Source organism: Aythya fuligula, chromosome 1 (genome assembly GCF_009819795.1).
Source record: "Aythya fuligula isolate bAytFul2 chromosome 1, bAytFul2.pri, whole genome shotgun sequence".
In the NCBI taxonomy this organism is placed as follows: Eukaryota; Metazoa; Chordata; class Aves; order Anseriformes; family Anatidae; genus Aythya; species Aythya fuligula.
This window is the reverse complement of record NC_045559.1, coordinates 127382624-127405517: the sequence shown is the minus strand read 5'-3', so window position 1 is coordinate 127405517 and position 22894 is coordinate 127382624. Positions and strand designations below refer to the sequence as shown.

Here is a 22894-nt window from a genome sequence, read left to right as displayed (position 1 = left end):
ACTGAAATTTGGTGCACAAAAACTGCTGTGAGAAACCAATGATACGCAGTAAATGGAGAGGGTTTGTGTCAAAACTGAATTATTTCTCCAACTTGCTAATTCAGACTTGGACAAGAAAGAGCATGTTCCAAAGACAGGAGAAGTGATACTCATACTAAATGATACCTGAGGTCACATTTTTAATTCTCAAATGAACTCTGTGAAATCAGGAGTTTATTGAAGCTATTACTGGGTGAGATTATGGTATGCAGAAACTGAGATTAGACTATCCCAACTATTCCTTTAAATAGATTAAGTTTTGGATTGTGCTTTAATCCAAGACTTGAGTCAGTTCTTAGGTTATCCATACTATATTATTGTTAACTTCAGTAGTAGTTTCCAATTGTTAAGTTTCTTAAATTTTTAATCAGACAGTCCACAGAGGTAGAAAAGACAGACTTACCTTTCCCACAGCACTCCTGAAACACGGGATGCTGCCTACATTTCAGGAAAAGCTGGTTTTCTAGTAAGAGCACGTTACCAGGAGGTCCAATAATGCAACCAATTTCCTCAGCTGAGGATGTTACAAGGAGAGAAAATATTTCACGTACAAACAAACCATCAAAGCATAAAGATTAAAGTACACAGGTTTTACAAAATGAAAGACAGTTTAATAGTCATTATTGTAGCAACAGGTCAGCTAGGTCAGACCAGGATGCTAGATTCTGCAATCCAGAAAGAATTTTAAGGAGCAGGGAACCAGACAGTACTGAAGATGAGTCACAGGTATAAGAATAAAGAACAGGATTAGTCCACTTCTGTACTCCATGAAAGTGGCACACAGGTAAGAGCAAAAAAAATCAACCAATGATTGGAAAATCAACATTCTTGGAACTATTTCTAACTCAGCTGAAGCAACACATTTTTTTCTTTGGATAGCTAACAGATGTTTATGTAAATATTCTCAGTCATTATATGATTACACAAATATAAAACTCTTTTATGGTAGAAAACATGTAGATTCTTTTTATATCCTTGTTTTCACAGAATCATAGAATCATCTAGGTTGGAAAAGATCTTCAAGATCATCAGGTCCAACCATCACCCTGACCTGCTAAGTCCCCATCACTAAACCATGCCCCTTACTGCCACATCCACATTTGTTAAACACCTCCAGGGATGGGGACTCCACCACTTCCCAGGGCAGCCCATTCAATGCTCAACAATCCTCTCCTCATCTAATCTAACCTTCCCCTGGTGCAGTTTGATGCTATCTCCTTACATCCTATCACTTGCCACCTGCAAAAAGAGACTGACCCTCCTCACTGCAACCTCCTTTCAGGTAGTTGTAGAGAGCAATAAGGTCTCCCCTCAGCCTTGTCCTCTCCAGACTAAACAACCCCATGCCCTCAGTTGCTCCTCAGAAGTCTCACCAGTGCTGCATGCAAGGGGACGGTCACTTCCCTGGCCCTGCTGGCCACATTATTTCTGATGCAGGCCAGGATGCCGTCGGCCTTCCTGACCAGCTGGGCACAATGCTGGCTCACGTTCAGCAGGCTGTTGACCAGCACCCCCATGTCCTTTTCTGATGGACAAATTACCCGTGACTCTTCCCCAAGCCTATACTGCTGTTTTACTAAAATTTAGGTAAACATCCGCAGCCTTTCCCTCTTCTACTAAGCAGGTCATCTTGTCATAGAAGATCAGGTTAGTCAGGAAGGACTTGCCTTTCATAAACCCATACTGACTGCATCTGATCACTCAACTGCCCCATAGACAAGTCCTTAATTCATTTCATTTTAGCCCTTAATTCATTTTATTTTAAACAAGTCTTTAATTTATTTAATCCTGTCAGTTTATGGTGGTCAACAATTCAGGTATAGAAGAATGCTTGAAAAATCCAGACAGTACTGACACCCCAATCTGGTGAGAAATATCTGAGACACTAAATTAATTGCTACAAAAAATATAATGGCTGCTAATTGGAAAGATGTATGAAATCCTTTAACATAGCAGTGACCGTGTCAACACTGTGTACAAAGTGAACTGGCAAGAGAAAGACCTCACGTGGAAGCTATCAGAGCTTGCCACTACTGATTTGCTATGGTACCAGAGAGAAACTAAGCACCACGTGGGATGAAATGCTGAGACACATAAGTATAACAGGACTTTTACATAGATGATCAAGTTAAGGAGCCTCCTCCAGTTTATGTGCCAGGATCAGGTGTTAGTCAGTCCTACGTATTGTAAGGATTGTATTGTTTGTTTTCTCCTCTGTCACACTGCAGTGAGCTTCCCCAGGATACTGGAGGAGGCCAAGTGCTCTCACAGAGCATAATGTTATTCTGATTCCTTCCTTGATCTCCCCTTTACTCCCTTTGTCAGCAAATTTCAGCCACCTCAGGTGTAACACACACGGTTACATACACTGTTACAAACTGAAGTTGAGGGAAATGAGCCTGAGCCAGTCCCACATCGGTTTCTACAGCCCCCGTTCATTTCCATGGTGACCTGGCTTCACTGTCAGCCGTAGCCCGGCTGACTCAGAAGTCCTGTGTGCTGTAATTACACTCCCTACTGTCATCAAGACGCACACAGTTTGGGGAGAACATTTCATTTGCTTTGCTATGGTAACTAACATTGCTTCCATGAGGAGGTTAGCTCAGACTGTTAACTTGTCTGGTGCTTTGACACTAAATTCTTCCTTAACCCCCTCCACATCCTTTTGGGCAGCAAGGCCGTGCCCTTGCGGTCATTGCCAATCTGCCTCTTCTCTGCCAAAAACTTCCTTTGGCTTGGGGCTGCAATTCCTGTTTGCAGAAGCTCTCGCGGAGAATGCGTCCTCTACTTTCAAGCTGTTGTTCAAAACCCCCAATATTTTCCTGACAAGGCAGGGCTCAGATGCCTGCAGAGAAATTTTAGGAGAACCATGCCTGAGTTATATCCTATATTTGAGTAGAATTTCCTCTGTTTCAGTTCCTGCTCATTGCCTCATCTTCTGTCACTGGGCACTACTGAGAAGAGTCTTCCTCCACCTTCATTCCCTTCACATCAGGGAAGGGAACATCACATTATACTTTGATAAGATCCCCCTTTAAGCCTTCGCTTCTCCACGCTAATGACGTCAGCTCTCTTAGCCTCTCATATCACAGACGCTCCATCTCAATTGCCCTTCACTGGACTCATTCCAGCATGTCCATAAAGGTTTAGCTGAATGGATACAATCGTCACCACTGCAGTTGGACTCAGAACAGACTACTGTCCCTGCTCTAATTCATTTACTGTTACAAATACAGACCTTGGGCCTGGGCAACAGTCAATGAGTCAACAGAGGATAGAAAATCTAGATTTCAGAGCTTGATGTTCTCCAAGCATGTATTAAAGAAGAGTTTACACCAGTGGTACCTGGTCTAGACAGTTTAGTACATTAAGTCACCTGCTCAACAGCCTGTCAGGACAAGATCACAGAGAGCATGGAAGCAGACCGGGCTCCCACAGTCAATGTATCTCTCTTCTATATCTCTTCCATTATATACCATATGGAGATTATATACTATATATGGACATTATGGAATGATAAATCCAGAGCAAACTGCTTTATTTCATTGTTACCCCTTACAAGAATCCAAATTTCATTATTCGCATGCAAATAAAAACCACACAAGCAACCTCACTTCGATAAAACTTGGTGTGCACTTCCATACTAGCAGGCTTTCTTGTCCTGTCAGTGCTAACAAAATACTGCTCTCTGCTATATATGTAACACCAGGAAATGAATGTATTTCCACTGGAGATCCTTACTGGAACAGGATGAGAGGTCTGAAAATACATAAAAAGCATACTTCATGAACATTTGGTTTCAAAGGGATAAATATCCAACTTTCTAATTTTGCCCTCTGCCCATGCTTAGCAATAATTTCTTCACACTTACAATTGTGTGTAAAACTTTTGGCTTTTCACATTCTCTTCTCTCTTAAGCTAGTGAAGCTTAGCAATAGGCTGCTCATGACAACAATACTCCTTTTCCTAGAATGCTTGAGGTTGAAATGGACCTCTAGAAGTTGTCTGGTCCAACTCCCCTTCCAGAGCAGGGAAACCCAGAGCAGGCTGCCCAGGCTCATCTCCAGGTGGTTTTTGAAGATCTCCAAGGAGGAGACTCCATGACCTCTCTGGGCATCCCGTGCCAGTGCTCCATCAGCCAACACAGCACAGAAGTGCTGCCTGGTGTTGACAGAGAGGCCCCTGTGCTCCAGTTCCTGCCCACTGCCTTTTGTCCCGGCACTGGGGCACCACCCAAAAGAGCCTGGTTCCATCTTCTTTGTACCTTCCCTTCAAGTATTTTTGTATACTTTGCCAAGTTCCCCCGAGTCTTCTCTTCCCTAGGCTGAACAGTCCCAGCTTTCTCAGCCTTTCCTCACATGAGAGGCGCTCCACTCCCTTATTCATCTTCGTGGTCTTTCACTGGACTCTCTCCAGTATGCTCATGTTTCCTCTTGTACTGGGAAGCCCATTACTGGACATACTACTCCAAGTGTGGCTTTAACAGCACTGAGTAGAGAAGAGAGAAAATCTTCAATCTGAAGGCAACACTCTTCCTAATGTAGCCCAGAATTGGCTGGAAAAGGCCTGTTTGCCTTCTTCAGTTTTGGAAATAGCATGTGCTGCCTCTATCAGCTCAAGTGGGAGATAGACACATCACTGCCACAGGGCATCTATCTCCAGGACAGAGTCTTTTGTGCAGCATAGTTAGCAGGAAGAGGTTTGGAAGGGCACTAGAAGATTAAGGTGCTGTTTCCAGCTCCATTCCATGTTGTGTTTCTTTTTCTCCCTCATTTTTTGGGCAGATAAATCACAACTTCTCTGTAACACAGCTATAAAAAACCAACTTTAGCAGTTTCCTAGGACATTTAACTCCTACTGTTTCATCTTGATGAACCAGGAACATACACATCAGACAGATGTGGCCACATCACAGACAATACAACTGGAAATGACAGACTGAAAAATTCCCTCTCTGACACCACAGCTCACAACTGGCACCAAGATTCTTTAAGACAGCATCTAAACACTTCTGAATAATACCATTAAATATATTTGAAAATACATTTGAACATTACAGATGGAGTTAGGAAATGATTTGATTTTCACAAACCAGTAGCCAGTCTCTCTCATTGGGAAAGACATAAAGTGATACCAGTTCTGACAATACCTGCTATTTGTAAGGCACATATTTGCAAAACACTTTAAAACAACCACTTCCATAGGAACACTTTTTATTTCATTACCATTAAAGCTTCTTTAGTGAAGAGAGATATTGTTTGAGTAACCTGAGATTTCATAAAGCAATACAAAGCTCTCAAACTTACTGTTTTACAAAACTGTAAGAGAGACATGGTGCTTTTTGTTTTTGTACAGATATTTACCTTTTGATCTACTAAAAAAAAAAAGCCACTTTGCCCAAAATCATAGTGAAACAAAACTAACAATTAAAATGTTTTATAGGAAGGGGTGCCTCAAGCATTTGGGGCCTATCAATTACATAGCTTAGGTCCATCTCCTCTGATGCCACTGTGCTAATGGGATCCAGCCTTACAGGCAGTACAGCACTTCTCACCTTCCCTTTCTGTCTCAGTGATTCAGGCTATTGTCCTGGCTTTGCAAGAGCAGCCTGCAGGTGTCACACAATGAAGTAACTTGTGATTTCTAAATTTAAATACACTGTTTTGTCCTACTGCAAGTGAGTCCCATCACCATGGTGTGGTTACTGGATGAGGGAAAACAAGGGTGAACTTTAATTCAGTGTTATATTCAATTGTTGAAATTAAATGAGTGTCATACAACTGGATCCCAGATTATGCTCCACGTTTATGACTGGTTCTTCTACAACTTTTGTGCAAGCATACAGCTTGCATTTTAAAATATGAGTGCATTTACTTTCTCTCTTACAAAATATGAATACAAAAACGCCTTCTAATATCACTTCTGTAACTTGGTAGGTTCGATATTATCAGACTTTCAGGGGAAACAGAGCAAACAAACTTGAATTTTTGTCAAATGGAATCACATATAAAAGCCAAGAGAAAAGACATGCATATCCAACATCAATTATTATAATCACAAACAGCTGAAATACAAAAACAATTTCTCATTTGTACATATTGAACACCAAAAAAAAAAAAAAAAAAAAGGAAAGAAAAATATATATACACATACATACAACAAGCTTAACAGGGAAACAAACCCAAAACCTTTCTCTACTGCTCATGGACAACTGCCCCTTAAATTTTTCATGTATTCCCTCCTCATTGACAAAGACAAATGTATTTCATCTTACTGTTCTAAGGTGAAATGAAAACAATCAAGCCTTCCTTCAAAGCAAGAATAACTGTGAACTGGTGAAATAATGCATATTCACCTAAGATCATTCTGAAATATAGAACAAGATCAATAATGATTAACAGCCAAGGTGCACAACCATTTACGTCATCTTTAAAGAGAAACAGCATTTATACAAACAGATTTTGCTAAAGGACAGAAGAACTGTTTTCTGTAAGGAGAATAATTGAAAATAGTATGTGAGGAGATACTGTATTCTTGTAGTAAGGAGCACAAGCAGCTTACTCTTCCACTTTGTTCTATTCAGTATTGCCCCATTTCCAACTTTCTGTAACATAAAAAGAGGGAGGGAAAGGAAGAACAAAAGGAAAAAAAATAATTATTAAAAACATTTCTTCTGTAACTCAGTTTACCTTATCCTTATGCCAGTTTCTTTCAACTCCAAAGTAGTTGCATGGTAAACACTACAGGTATTCTATCATTTGTTTAGATCTGGAATTCCTTCTGGAGTAATTCTGTTGAATACAGTTGGTATTCACCAGTGACATGTCTGTGACTACTGGCTACTGCGCTTGAAAGCATCACATAAGAACATTCATCCAAGCACTGAAAAAGTCACAACTGCTATGGTAAACAGACAATTGTCATTCATAAGTCCTATTGAGAAAAAGCAAGATCAGAGCTAAAGGGCCTGTCCTGCACTATATGACAGTCTGAAGAAACAGAGCCATAGCAATGTTTGGAGGTAGGAAGGATCTGGGCAAGAGTGAAAAGAAACATTATGTCTACTTGGTTTTTTGGTCATTCTTGGACATGCATCAGTACTGCACCTGCATGCACCAGATCATGCAATCATTCAACATTCTATTCTCCTTTCTCACGATTTAGGGATGTAGTATCATCTTTAATACGTGATGCATGAGAGAGAAGAATAAATAAATGTCACAGAAGAAACCCATGTTGTGGCTAAGGACAAAACTCCAATTTCTAGCATCTCAACAGTATTTTAATCATCAGGTGGAAATGCATCATTCATATACAGCCTCAATCACTAGCTTAGTGATTAAGCACAGCTGCTTAGTAACTACACGATGTGACTGGAATAAAATCAGAGCAGGGAAAAGTTGTATCCTGCTTACAGAAGTGCTCAGAAATACTAAGAAGCGTGAATGTACATATGGATAAGAGTTCCTTGCCAGATAAAACTCTGATGAACGTGTGTTGAGAAAAGTGAGACTGAGATTCAGACCCAGATTCTGCAGTGGTCCCAGACTCTGCAGAGGTCAGGTGGCTCACAGGAAATATGATCTCCAGACTGAAACGGAATCTCACCTACCAGCAATGTTAGGCTACCATCTTTACAGGCAAAAAAAAACAACCAGCCCTATAAGAAGCATCACTGTGGCAAACAAAGACACAATTTTACAAAACTTGTTTGTGTATTAATCACTATGCAGATTAACTCCAAGTATTTATCTTGGAATGTATTTCATATTCACTTGTAATTTTATTTTATGCATTGTTATATTAAGGCAAAATAAAAAGTTGTATCAACATGGTGTACTCAAAGTGATCCAAACTTGCAAACTGAAGTAACAGAAAACACGATATTTGAACGTGCTTTCATTGTATCTTGTAACACTAACACAACTTGATTTTGTACAGCATCCTACATATAAGCTGTACCCAAAACACTTAGCAGACTTTAATAATGTAATTGCTGAGTTAAGCAGCAGAAAAGGAGAATAATTAACTGCTGCAGGCAAGGAAGAAAACATAAGCTCTCAGACGGGATTTGAAACAAAGGGGAGAATCAAGGTAACTTTGTCTCCTGTTTTAAGTCAAGAACAAATAAATGTCATAAAGCAGTATCAAAACAATTCAGTTTACCTCAATAGCATTGTCCATTTCTGTGTTCTCATACAACCATTTCAGCTTGTTTCTGAATTACGAAACTCTTTCTCTGGAGAGCTGTCATCACTGAGGTCACTGTAGCTGTCACTGTTAAAAGCAATACACAGTTAGAAAATATGAACAGCAATACATGTTTTACTTCAAGCCCTCCAACCCAGATGATGAGTATGATAAACACTTTCCTCAAATGCAACCCATTTCCAGAAAACTATATTAACCTACTGCTCAATTTTTGTATTTTAGAATATATAATATTCTATTTCTCTATAGAAATGGGCTTCTGCGAGAAAGTTTGGAGTCTAAGAACTGATGTTCTAGAGTCTAAGAGACAATGTTCCACCATAAAAAATATATATATATATGTTCTATTTGTGGTTTGTTTGTTTGTTTGGATACTGTATATTCATTCTATAGTTTGCTAGTGCCATACACATGCAATCATAATCAACAGCATGGAGCATAACAGGTATTCAGCGTAAGACTAGAAGGAATTTCTTTTTTATGGTAAAGAAAATGACCAAAGACGACGACTTTATTTACTCAGAAAGCTTATATTTATATTTAAATTATGATTCTTGCTTTTCCAGTAAGAACATCAATCATTTCCATTCCACCACGCATTATCCTGACACTTTTTCCTGAGGTTTTACCCCCTTCTGTTATTTCCTGAGAGAAATAGACTGTTTTTCACAGAACAAGCTGCCATGCAAATGATCATTTTATAAGTGGCTAGAACAAGGAAACAGTGAAGGACGGAAATCACCACAGTGACTGAAAGAAAGAAGTACCCACAAACCACAAATTCTTAGTTAGCTGGACAGGGCCTTGTGGTATCTACCCAGTGATGTCTATCAGGTCTCCAGGTTTATCTTAACTGTGAGTGCACACACTGCACCTCTTCAGAAAAACCTCCAGACTCAACCTCCTCCTCACCAAGCTCCACCTCTACAGTCTGTTTTCCAGATATCTGAGTTTCCCAAGATTAGAAGCCAGCAAAGGGAGTCTGGGGAACTGACAAGTATATGTGAACAGCAATAATGCTGGTCAGTTCTGCAACACTTCGGAGAGCAGTGTATGGTTAACAGAACACAGGTAGGGATGTCAGACCTCGTTTGCGTGGGTGCCAGACTTGGGTATCACCTCTACTCCAGCCATCACATACCTATCTTGTTACATCTTACTCTTAATCACCAAGCCAACAGGACCTCAGTCACGTAACACTCCCTGCCTCTGGGCATGAGCTCCCATTGGGTCATCAAGCACAAAACCAACCCGTGACCCACCTAGACACGGCCTTATCAGTTGACCTGCAGTAACTGTAGTGTTTCAAGGGGAACTATGTAACCCCACAGCTGGAGATCTTTGATCCAGACTCTAATGTGGAATAGTGAACAAACTGCACTCAGTCATACTCATGCTCGTTACTAAGCACTGTTTTCTAGACCGAATTTCACCTCCTCCACTTTGCAAAAACATGAGTAAAGATTAAATAAAAACATAGCCATTTTAATAGAGTGAGAGGGGAGGAGAAGAACCAACAGCCATCTCTTTAATTTCTACCTCTGACTGTTCAGGGAGCCTCCCACAACTACACCAAACCACTGTAGTAACTTCTGTACAAGACAGGGTAGATATTCTGACTGTTCTAACAACTATTAAGACTTTGCCTACAGTATTATGCCCTTTCTTTGCATGTTGTTGATGTGGATCTTGTAAAGACTGTGCCACATCAGGCTAACTAGAAATGCTCAATTCAATTATTTTTCCAGCTGCCGAACAATTACACAGTTCAAGTGAGGAAAGTGTTGTTAACAGTATGATCAAGCATGCCAGATGCACACACACACAAACACAACATCACTGACACTGTACTTACTTCTTTCTGAAAGTACCCGTGGAAACATGGAATAAAAATTCAGTATTATTAAAACAGTTTTACATTTTCACATCACAGCAAAATAGCAAAAATTGTCCATAGAACACAAAGCAAAATTACTGATTGCAGAGAGCTGTGCAGTCCCACGATAACTCTGGTTTAAGCCCAAAACCTTCAGAGAACCGAGTGCTCTCTGCATTACATGTTTTTATTGTCTTTGCTGCCTAGTGGCAGCACAAAAATATAACCCAGATCTTCCTATACCCTTATAAGGCCCTCAGGCATCTAAGTAAAAATACTCAGGGACCAATGAAGTGAATGGAGAGCTGCTTATCTTCATCTCTTGAAGAGAGTTAGGCATTTATCTCCACCAAACATTCTCATCATCAGCCCTCCCCCCCTCAGTGATGCAGGTTTTGGAGCCAGTTACCCATAGGAGCTGTCACACATTGCTGGATGCTTCAGTCACTTCCTTGACTTATCAACCCCAACTTTTCAATCCGTTTTCTGCTTGTAGAAGCTGAGGGTGGCTAGCAGCTTGACTAGCTACTAGCCCAGAGGCTAAACCACTGACTTGGCAGATGACAACTTTGTTCCTGTTCCCACACTGCCCAGTCAGCACAAGGTTTGAATCCACTTCCCAGAAAAGGGCTCTTGTCACTACTTTTTTTGACTGTTTTGCAGTAGCACCCCACTGTCTTTCCTAATTTAGAATGGTTGTGCTGGATGTAAGTCAATTTTATTTCTAACAGGCAGGCCACAGTGGCAAGAAAGAGAGGGGAAATACCGAGGTAATGGTCAACCCTTGGGCTTCATACACAGGTAATTGTCAGTCTCACAGTTTCATCTGTTTGAATTGTTTCTCTAAGCATCCCCAGAACCTGTGGCATCATGTTAACAAGATGAAATTAGGCTCCCAGAAGACCTGAACTCCTTCAAGAGCTAAGCTACAAACAGGCACACATGAATCTTGGTATATCTGGGCCCGGGTGCTATCGCCTCAAACCAACAGTGATGTGAAGTTCCTAACATTTCCTATGATATGAACTATATTCAACTGACAAATAATGTGAAGAAAAACTCCAGGTGGTATTAACCACAAAATAGCCATTACCTCTCAGGTAAATAAATGTCTTCTTCCTTCCAAACAACACTGAGTTGCTACACAGATATTAAACATAAAAATGAAATGGATATTTTGTGCTCACATCTACTACTATTTCATATGCTGTATAAATCTTAATTAAATGTGCTGGCTATGAAAGTGTGTATGTGTGGTGATGGGAAATAAATCATATAAGCCTGGCTTTTCCTTTATGAAATTCTTTTTCACAGTGAATCCTCAAATGAAAAAATATGCTTATAACTTCCTTCAGCAACTTTTCTCTCAGTTTTTGCAAAAATTAATAAACATCTTGGCCAAGATATACATCTTGTTTGTAACCACGCTTACAACACTAGATTCATATAACAAAAAGGAGATAGTGAGCAACTCCGTGGCCACCACAGCAGTTCTAGTCCTTTTTTTCCCCCCCATGAGGTCTGCAGTATAAAGATAAGGCCAAGAAGAAGAAGGGAAAAAAAAAAAAAAAAAAAAAAACCACGGAGTTCATAGTGTCACTACCTCTGGTCAATCTTCAAGACAGTCTACTGAGGTTACAGAGATGAAGAATTTTGGTCACTTTGATCCTTACCTAATCTAACCATAGCTAACAGAAATACAGTACCCAACTGGTATTTCACTTTGCAGTGAACTGCAACAGTAGTTGCAGTGACTGCCACTGGAGCCTCTCCTCTTGCCTCCTCTGGGGATTGTGGCACTGCTTCCTGCTGGTGAGAATACAACCCCTACCAGTACAGCTGCCACCCCTGGCTTCTGAATTGTCTTTTTCTTTTTTTTTTTTTTTTTTTTTTTCTTTTTTAAGTGAAACAGTCCCTCTCCTGCTACTCTCTGACTAGTCTTCAAGCCACACGATTTTCTTCACTTTCCTCTGCGGTGCCAGGCTTTTGCTAATAGCAGAAATATAACACTGTGCCAGATGGCCAGATGTGTTATTGTTTGGGACAAGTAGGACAGTTCCTTTCATCCTATTTGTCCTGCTAACTTATGCTGCTAAGGATATCACACATTCTAGTTTATGAAGTATTAAGTGACAGGTTAGTTATGCTACTGAAAAGTGTAACTCACAAAATCTTTCTTGATCACTTTTCACCTTCAAAAAAATGAATTTCGTTACAGCTACTTGTAATTCTTCAACAGTGCTTCTTTGATAACATCCTTTAGCCTTTAAAACTATCAATATGACACATCATATACCACTGTCAGTTCTAAAGAGGTCCAACCCTTTCAATGCTATATGCCATACTCTAATTTTGGAGCAACTCTGAGAGGTCCTTTTGCAATACCATGAGTCATTCCGTCTTCCCACCTGCAGAGTAGGTGGACCCAAGTACTTAACAGGGGACATCAGGGATAGCCTTACCAATATCTTCGTTGTCACTCACACACCAGAAAAAGTCACACAGGCTTTTTCCTGTTCTGTTTACATGTGCTTGCCCAAACCTCCCTACAGAACTAGTGTCAGTGCAGTGAGCACCACATGGACAAACCCATCTTCTAAGGTTTTTGGTGTGTTTGATTTTTTTTTTCTTTATGGATTACTTTCTATCCTTTGACCACTTTTGGTCTTTGTCCCTGAATATGACTTATGGGACACCTTTTATTAATAACCTGCCCAGAACTTAACAGATTACTCTTACTAAATGGTGCTGCATTGGTTTCTTCCCTTAGCATGTTCACAAATGATTTGGAGAAATTTATGTTGGCAACAGTCTTATTTGCCAATACTTTCTCACTTAGGAACATCTCATTTACTACATACCCTCCCCTTTTACTAAACATTTGTGTTTAAATTATTTACCTTTACCCAGTTGCCCTCCTCCTTCACAGAATCATAGCATTTAATTATTTACAGCTTAAGTTTCTAAATTCTCTGGATCTGTTTATACTATTTCTTTGTTCGGAATAGTGCTTTCAGCTCTCCCTTATTTGAAACTATTTGCAATGATCATTAATGTGCTATAGCCTAATTTTGCTGGCCATTAATAAAGATGTTGGCTTCAGGGAAAGAAGAAAAAATGCCCACTGCAGCATGGCTTTGTTGTCCATTAGTGGTTTTGCATTCCATAGGATAGTGCCCAAAGATAAAACAGCTCTCGTTACTTTTTCCAAGTGAAATTCCGTAAGACTCTTCAAAAAACAACATTACATCTGAAGTTTCCCTCTTCCTCCATTAGTTTTGTATTAAAATATTTTGGTTTATTTTAAAGAAGAGCTCTGTATTTGAGGGATTTGTATACTTTTTGAGAGTTCCTTGTGGTTCTGGTCTTTTCTGTCCTTTGAAATGAATCACGTAAACAGCCATACATCTACCTTTGCTCTGTGTGAAACGGTGACTTCAGTACTTCCATGTAAAGATTTGGAAAAGATCATGATATAAAAACATTCACCAGGAACTGAAGCGAATGATCATTAGGCACTTACATCTTTAAGCACTGGAAGTCACAAAGGCAACTTAGATGCTCAAGTACCACTTTACCAATTTGGGTAACTAAGTAATATCTCACCACTGAGATACTTTGATCCACAGTTCTTGACTACCTCCAAGCATCAAAGTTCCTAGGAACTAAATTTATCCCAGACGAGGCATTCCTTTCTCAAATATGTAGGCTTATACCTGCGTGTAAGCATTTTCAGGGCATTTACCAGAGCAAGCCTCACAAAAAGAACTCTAAGTGAAGCTTTATTTGCTTTAATTTATTTAGGACACTCTCCTAAGAAGTGTGATGCATCTTTAAATCAACTGTTTGCTTAGCTTAGAAGCTAGGGCTTCTGTCCATGTGTCAGATGTTCTAAAATTGTGTCCTAATTATGGGGCTGTTAAACATTCTAACGTAATGATTTCCTGTTAAGAATCTCATGCTGAAATATGCATTTCCCTTTGTCTCAGGGCTGCAACATTAACTTTACTTTTATTTATTTTTTTGGTTGGTTGGTTGATCTTTTTAATATAGTTTAGGTAATATTTTTCTCAACTTGCTGGCCTCCACAAATTCTTTTTCAGGTTACATCTTTGCTGCAGTCAACAGCATGACTACAACTCACGTAGGCAGTACAGGGTGAGGTGTACAGAAAATCCTCTTCTCAAATTTGTTTCAAACAGTCTTGTTACTGCATGTCTTAGCTTCATTGTTCAATGACATCATTACCATTCTGGGGTTTAAAGGTTTAAACTGGAAATCCTTTCCACGCAGCAGGTGGATAGGTTAATATGAGTGGTTGTGGTGTAATATAAATGCTCCTATTTTAGCCTCAGAATCTTTTGCTTTTCCTATGCTGTTTCTCTCTAGGTGGGGACAGAGGGGCCTGTTTCCTGTGTAACAAAGTAAATGCTAAGATCTATTTTCTTGTATGTTTGATTGATTGTTTTATTTTCTTTTATATATAAAGTTTTGGGGTTTGAACTTGTCTTTGCTAAATATTAAAGCGTTGGCTGGAGTTTTTAGTATGAACAGGAAGGAAAAAGTTGTGTATAAACTTACTTGAGTTAATATATGTTCAATAGAAGTTAAGTGCAGCACATTCAGTAATTGCTGCAACCTCAGGGCAAGGTTAGAAAACATTCACTACATTGCCAAGGGATTTCAATCGAAATTAGTAGGACACATGCAGACTATTTATTCAAAGCAAGTTCTTCTTTCTCTCAGAGAGATGAATAGGTATATTCATGGGAGGAAGTGGGAAGAGAAGGATATCAGGAGCAGGGAAACACAACCAGCTGTGAGGCAGAAAGCACAAGAGGAAACGCCTGAAGATCATTGTGCTGAAAACTACCATATTACCAATTTCCCCTTTAGGGAAAGGTAACAGGTTAAGGTAACATGAATTTTTTGGTTAAGGTAACAGGAATACTTTGATCACACTGTACTTCGCAGATCAGAAAAATTATCTCTGTATGTATGCAACTGCAGAATGGCCAGAATAAGCGAAGGCAAACTGCATTTATGAAAGACAGGTGATATCCGTAAGGAGAGAAGTAACAAAATGGATTGTTCTGGTCTGGCTTGGCTCCATTCCTACTAAAACCTCAGTAAAATTTCTAAAATTTCTATTTTTCTCATAAGAAAAGGAGCTCTATTTAAGAATAAAAAGCAATGCTCAAGGAAAACAAAACTACTAAGTTCAATGCCTTGTTTATAGGAAAAGCCAGCAAGCCAGGGTTGGATCTGTTCCGTGTTACTGTTTAATGATTCTAAAAGTTTTTTATTCCTTTTTGTTATTATACCCTAGGATTTCCTCTGACACCTTTATTAACATGAAATTTATTAACAAAATTGTAACTTTTATTAATATAATTCAAATAAACAAAAATGAGCTAACACTGATTGAAAAGTATTGCTACACTCCACAAACACACTAAAAACTATGTCCAAGGCAACTGAGATGCCTGAAGAAAACATAAAACAACTAGTATGGCTGAACCACAGTTTTAATCTAGATCCAAACTTTTCCATAAGTTTAAAGATATTAAAGCTGTTTTGTTTCAGGTCTCTTTCTACTAGACAGTATTAATTATTCGGCTACTGCAAAATAGAACCAGGGTTTTCAGTTTTGTTATTGTGGCCATTAAAATACTGTTGGATAAGAATGCTTCATTGCTTGATCCTCTAGCAAATCTATGAATGATAGTCTTACAGGGAAAGAGAAGTTAACACAGTAGGCTAGAAACTTAGGTTTATTAATGGTTTTTGTTTGTTTGTTTTACTTCCTTCTGATTACAATGTACAAATTTGACTGTAGCTCTAATGGTCTCTGAAAATGAGGAAATCAAAGAATATGCTCACTGCTTATAGATACTTTTATACCAGGGTTTATGCTAGGCTTGCACAGAACAAATATATTAATATATGAAGAACTCCTTTTCTGGACTTCTGAAAAGCTGGACAGGATAATCCCTCCAACAAAGTGACTGTGAAACTCCAAGCAGGTAAGAAGGAAAGATTACCTTGGAGACAGTTTACAACCACGTTGCAGGTATGCATTGAGTGTTCCAGTTGCTGCAAGTAACAGTCCAAGGTATGGAGGTGAAGGTTTCATAGGTCTTGAGGAAAACTCTGGGTGGAACTGAACTCCCACAAAATATGGGTGGTCTACAAGACAGATGTCAAAGAAAATTAGAAGATGTAGGAAGAGAATAATAGAATTGTTAGAACAAAAGTTTATTCAAGATTTCACACAGCAGTCTAGAAACCAGATCAGCATGTGTGAATTTAAGGGTGGGACAGTGGTAACCTCAACTTTATTCCATGGAAAGCAACTGACAACAGTGGCAGACGGTTAATAAAGCAAATTAATGAAAAATCATCCTGTGATTCAACTTAACTGTGCACAATGATGTAACTAAAAGCTGAATAATAAATCTGTACAGACATGTAAGGAGAAAAACGCTGCATAGGCAACCCTAATTTTACCTATTTCATGTTATTTTTCATAATGTTTTGGTATCCAACATTTATTTACATTTAAGCACGCATACATATTCAGAACATGCACTTACACATACCTGAAGGGAAAACAGAATTTCCTGAAAGACGAGGCATTGCCTTACAGCAACTATTTACACACACTGAGATGAATATGAAAGCAATATACACAGAAAATAGGGAAAAACAAGCTTCAGATAACTGGGCCTGCAAGAGGTCTGCTGGGCTGTTAAGTCTAGTCTCCTGTTATTGAATGCAGTGACATCACAGTCTCACATACAAATGGTCAAAGCTCTCCCATAACGTCCACTGGGATTTTTTTGCTCCCACTGGAAAGTTCTTCTGATAGTCCCTCATTTTGCTTAGAAAATATTTCCTAATTAACAGGCCACGCTTTTTACAGCCAAATTATGTCCATTTCTTATGGTACCCTTCTTTCCTGCAGTTTATCCTGGGTGATGAAGGATGACAGTAACATCATTCAACACCATTTATTGCACTAATCAAGATGTGCTGGTTTGTCTTCTCTTAAATCTTTATCTTTCTATTTCTCCAGTCATAGCACCTTGTTACAGCTGCTTCTGTATCCCTCCTGTCTTCTTTGGAAAAATAAGGATAGAACATTATTTTCATGCTCTTCCATGCTGTGCACCTGTTCCTTCTTTGAATAAGAGTTGAAAGAAGCTAACATTAACCAATTCTTGTATCAGAACACTGGATGAAATTAACCACAGACCCCTTCTGGTTTGACAATTTCCAAAACAATCCCAAACATTCAAGGAATTTCTCTGCAGTACAGAATAAGGCATAACAAGAAAGCAGGGGTTTTCTTCTTTGAAGATAAACAATATAAACAAGTATACTGCTCTTCCCTCTGCTGCTATGTCTTAAAAAAGAACCTGGGATCCTAAAATTATCCCATAACTTCTTTCTCTCTACTATGCAATTTAGTTCTTTAAAGCGGTAAAACAAGACAATGACAAAGTATCGTATATTTCCTGTGGGGATATTTTGCTAACAGTTTTGCCTGAGCTATCTGGTATAACGTTATTTCTGTGCTTCCTCCCTATGATGATTGTTTTTCTTCTTTAGTAATCAGAGTCTCCTAGCAGCCCATTGTGAAATAATTCCAGGTTATACTGCTGCTTTTATTCTTTTCACAGTAACATGCAATTTAAAAATCCTGCCTGATTTATTTCATGATGCTCTCTATAGAAGTTGTTTCATGCAGGACAGACAAAATAGCCTCCCAACCAGTCACCAACATGCACAACAGGAACAAACATGCATCTACCAGGAACAAACTAAATAAAGAATACCATGACAATTAGTAGTTTATGTATTTTTTGCTCTCATTTTACTCTCTATGGTGCAGCTGCTTGAAACTATAAGGAGATGTCTACATTCAAACCCTTATTCAAAATCACAAGACCGTTCTTCAATATACCTTGGAGTACGAAATGAATTCTCACATCATGTCAGAAATAGCACTCTATATAGAATGATAACGTGTTCTCATGATATGTTTCTGTGCATGGAGTTTATCTAAACCAATGTGTCCTGGTTTCAGTTAGCACAGAATTAATTTTCTTCCTAGTAGCTGGTGGAATGCTGTGTTTTGGCTTAGAATGAGAAGAGTGCTGATAACACCCCGATGCTTTAATTGTTGCAGAGCAGTGCTTATACTAAGCCAAGGACATCTCAGCCTTTGCTCTGTCCTGCAAACGGGCAGGCTGGGGGGTGCAGTAAGAGCTGGGAGGGGACAGACCCAGGACAGGTGACCCAAACTAGCCAAAGGGGTATTCCATACCATCTGACGTCATGCTAAACAATATATAGGGGTGGCTAGCCGGGGGGAGGGGGCCGGACTGCTCGGGGTTAGGCTGGGCATCGGTCAGCGGGTGGTGAGCAATTGCATTGTGCATCACTTGTTTGTACATACTATTATTACTTTCGTATTATCACCATTGTATCATCATTATTATTATTGTTATTATTATTTTTGTTTTTTTTTTTTTCCTGTCTTATTAAACTGTCTTTATCTCAACTCACGGGCTTCACTTTCCATTTCTCTCCCCCGTCCCAGAGAGGGAGGGGGGAGGGTGAGCGAACGGCTGCGTGGTGTTTAGCTGCCGGTCGGGTTAAACCACGACACAATGGTAATTTTTGGCCATTTAAGAAAAGGAAAAAAAAAATCTTGTAAGGTAGCCAACATATTCAGGTGCCTGGTACTCATCCTGCCAACAGTGACTTAAAAGCAAGGAGTTACTCAAGGGTTCAAGCAAAACCAAAACGACTATTTCTAACAGCTGCTCTGTATAAATTTTCAATAAAAACATGCACTGTAGCTCCTTTTTGTCTTGGAATGCTTTAGAAAATACATCAAGCTTTACTTGCTAAAGTAGTCCAATGCTACCAGATTTCTACAGAATCAAACTCTCATTTATCTGAGTAGCTTCTGTGAAAGAAAGGAATTTGCTTTCTATATGATATTCATACTTGTGTTTTTTTTTCCCTATGATTATAAACAAGGGGTAATCGGACACAAACTGACTGAGTTTGGAAGATACCCTGGGAGGTCTCTAGTCCCGACTCCTGCTCAAAGCAGGTTCAACTTCAGAATTAAATCAGGTTGCTGACAACTTTGCCTAGTCAAGTTTTAAAGGTCTCTATCTGCAAGGATGCAGATGTCACAGTTTTACAGTGATGTTTTATACTTTGGTTATATAGCATGTATGCATATTTCATAAACTCAAGCAAACTCAGTATATATGAGTTATTGAAACCTGACTGAGAAGATCCAAAGGTGCTTAGGGCCAACATCATTGCAAAGCTGGCTTATACCTTTAAAAGGTCAAGGTGACCGTGAGAAGTACCTGATGACTAGAAAAAGAGAGTCACCATGCCCATCTTCAACAAAGACAAGAAGGATCTAGGGATCTAGAGGCCAGTCAGCCTAAATTTGGTTTATGGCAAGAATGCGAAATAAAGCCATTTTCAGACCCACAAAGGACAGTAAAGGAACTATGAATAATCAGTCTTCAGATCAGGGGAGAGCAGTAGCTTTCCTTAATTCTGACTTTAGCAAGGCTTTTACAGTTTCCTAGCACCCAAGTTGGGAGCTATGGATGGAATGGGTAGACTACAAAATGCGTTAAAAATGTCTAGACTGGGTTCAAAGAATAGTGGTGAGTGGTTTGAAGTCCAACCAATAACCAACTTGGAGACAGTCACAACTTGACTGGATATGGCTCTTGGAAACCTGATCTGTATTTGAGGGTAGCCCTGTATTGAACAGAGGGTTGAACTAGACAGACTCCCAAATCATGTTATAATTCCACATAGCCACTGAGCTAGAACTATGACCTTTTGGAAAAGGAGTAAGTGTCTCCCTGATAATCTGATACATGCAGAGTCCTTGAGAAGTATAAGACACTGGCTGATAAAATCCTCTGAATCTTCACCTATTGTAATACACAAGTGGAGTCAACAGTACTCCCTAATATGATCCTGGCTGTTTTGACAGCTATGTGTTGGTCTACGTGCCATTTAGCTACCTATAGTTTACATAGTTTGAATAGATGCAGAAAGTACTACAGACAAGTGAGACACTTACTCTCCAATTCAATAATTTCCATTCTGTTCCCTTCTGTATCATGGCCAACAAATTTCAAACCTTTCTCTTCAAAGCTGTGAGTCAGTTCGGGGTTCACCTGAAATATTGAAAATTATAATAATAAAATTGTGGTTCTATTTTTTTTATTATTATTTAACAATATGTACTAGTTAATTGTAGCGCTTTTAGTATGTATAAAGGAATGAAAATAATTGGGAAAAGAATTAGGGATTTTTGCTTTCTTGTTTTGACAACTCTCTGGTGGAAGTATTCAGAAATGGGCACGCTCATTTTATATTAGATGAATCAGTAATTTAAAACCTTAACAATAAATACATACAGAAGATTAAAGCCAGGGTCCCTCTTGCTTGCTGTCCTCCTGATGAAGAGCTTGCATTCCTCATTTTTGAAATGGTCCATCATAGCAGGGGGGAAGATTGACTTCCTCTTTGCATACCACAATTCAGCAGTCTCTGACATGAGCTGTGGTTCAAAATCCCTCAAACAGGAGCTCTGGAGTAAGCTGTTTCATTTCCTTGCTGATGATCTAACCACTCCATTAATATTCAGACTTTGAGCACTACCATCACATTCTCCTCCCAGCTTTTTAAGGAAACTTAACGCTGACTCAATCAATTTGTAACATGCATACATTTGATACTTCAGGCTACTCTAGAGATGCTTATGGATTCAGGTGCCTTCTGAACCATCCCAGAGATGGTGTCCAGCTAGTGCCCGTCTACTTGCATGATAGAATTTTGAACATACAGAGACACCTTTGCTCAGATATTCTCAAACAGAAGTGTGCTCCTATAGCAGAGGTGTGGACCTATATCAAAGGCCTGTAGAATCATAGAATCATTAAGGTTGGAAAAGACCTCCAGGATCATGTAACCCAACCATTCCCCTGGATGACTACTAAGAAGCAAATGATCTGAATTAGCCTCCGAGTTGTGAATGCCTGAAGTCTGCTTACATTTAGACCGTGGAAGAATGTGGACTTCCTAAGCATAATCTAAGCCTAGGCAGACCAAGAACAATCTCCTTAAGGATTATAGACCTGTACCTTTCAAATACTTCACAGGAAGTCAAGTCAGTAGCTAACATCACTCTCAAAAAGTTTTACTAAGACAGTAGACTGCTCTGCTCCCCTCTGTTGAATGCTTGCAAGAACACCTCTACAATACTGTGTCCAGTTTCAGGCCCCTCAGTACAAGACAGCCATTGACAAAATATTGCAAATCCAGAAGAGGTCCACCAGGATGGTCAGAGGGCTGGAGCACATACAACACAGGAGAAGAGACTGAAGGAGCTTGGTTTGTTCAGCCTGGAGAAGTGAAGGTGAAGTATGGATCTGGTTGTTGAATTATCTAATGGGATAGTATAAGGAAGATGGAGAGACACTCTGCTCAGAAGTTCTCAGCAGAAGAGTGAGAGATAGATGACAAAGTGCCCAAGGGAATCTCCTATTAGACATACTGGAAGAATGGTTCAAACTAAGTGTTTAAGCATTAGAACAAATTGTCCAAAGATATTGTGGAACATCCCTCTCCAGAGAAATTCAAGAGAAAATGGGACAAAACCTTGAGAATCCTGATCTAATTTTAAAGCTGACTCAGCTCCAGGCATGTATGTGAACAAAATAAAGAGGTTCCTTCCAACCTAAATGTCTCTACCTTACCATTAGTAAACCTTGTTTTAAGTTTACTTAAGAAATCTCTCATTGGCTTTAAAGCAAATCATGCCTACAAAGAGAAACATGATTTGCTTAAGATTTAAGTTTTGAGCACAAAATGTATGAGCAGAGCTTACCTCATATCGATGCCTGTGTCGCTCCTCTACAAACGTTTCATCGCCGTAAAGTTTCCCTGAATACACAAAAAAAAAAGCAATTAACACTGATGTGTTACTTTAATAGCTGTTACAAATATGGCTTGTAATTTAAACCTTACTTTTTTCACATGGAAAACACATAATACTATTCGTCTCATTCCAGCTTTCTGTTTTTCTGAGTGATGACTAATTTCTTTGAATTTACAGTTACCTGAGTTTATTCAGGTTTCATACTCAACTTTCCTCAAACACAAGTAGCTTAGACTTTAGAGTGTGAACACCACGAGTAAACTAATTTACACTGTAATACACAAATTAATAATAATGAAGAGAAAAAAAAAAAGAATGAAAAAGCAACATAAAATCCCTGCAGGTTTTACAACACTTGTATGCAAAATGTGCATGCAGTGAAGGAAGCTCTGCAGCCTTTTATTAACATCTGTTCCATTTTAATAGATTGTGCCTGGCAGCTGCCATACCTCCAGTGACAAACTGAATGTTGTTTTTCTCTCTGTTTTCCTGATCTCTTTACCCAAATGATTCTCGCAGCCCTCTGAGCCTAATCTGGAATGCTCTACATTGAAAACCAACAAGGAGTAAGTTTAAGATATTTAGTAAACTGGCATTTAATCATCTCTATCACAGCCATGGCCTGAACTCCACTTTAATTTATTCTAGCATCATTTGGAATACTGTCTCACTTAGGAGGTTTGGACAAGAACTGGACTGTCAAAAAGATCTCCAAAAATTTGTAGAGCAATAATACTGGAATTTTGCAAAAAGCAGCATATGACTTA

General features: G+C 39.2%; 1 protein-coding gene across 3 annotated transcripts in view; it reads right to left on the bottom strand.

The window, feature by feature from the left end:
* Positions 1-6193: 6193 nt before the first annotated feature.
* Positions 6194-22894, bottom strand: part of CTPS2 (CTP synthase 2) — a 68716-nt gene continuing 52015 nt past the window's right edge. For 2 of the 3 annotated variants that reach the window (XM_032206571.1, XM_032206578.1), the window contains exons 15-20: positions 22077-22132; positions 20265-20361; positions 16171-16315; positions 10106-10111; positions 8206-8316; positions 6194-6643 (exon numbers count right to left, since the gene is read on the bottom strand). In XM_032206571.1, the coding sequence (XP_032062462.1) occupies positions 8247-8316; positions 10106-10111; positions 16171-16315; positions 20265-20361; positions 22077-22132 (374 nt within the window). In that variant the 3' untranslated portion in view covers positions 6194-6643; positions 8206-8246. The remainder of the gene's footprint in view (positions 6644-8205; positions 8317-10105; positions 10112-16170; positions 16316-20264; positions 20362-22076; positions 22133-22894) is intronic. The other variant, XM_032206587.1, reaches the window with a different exon arrangement.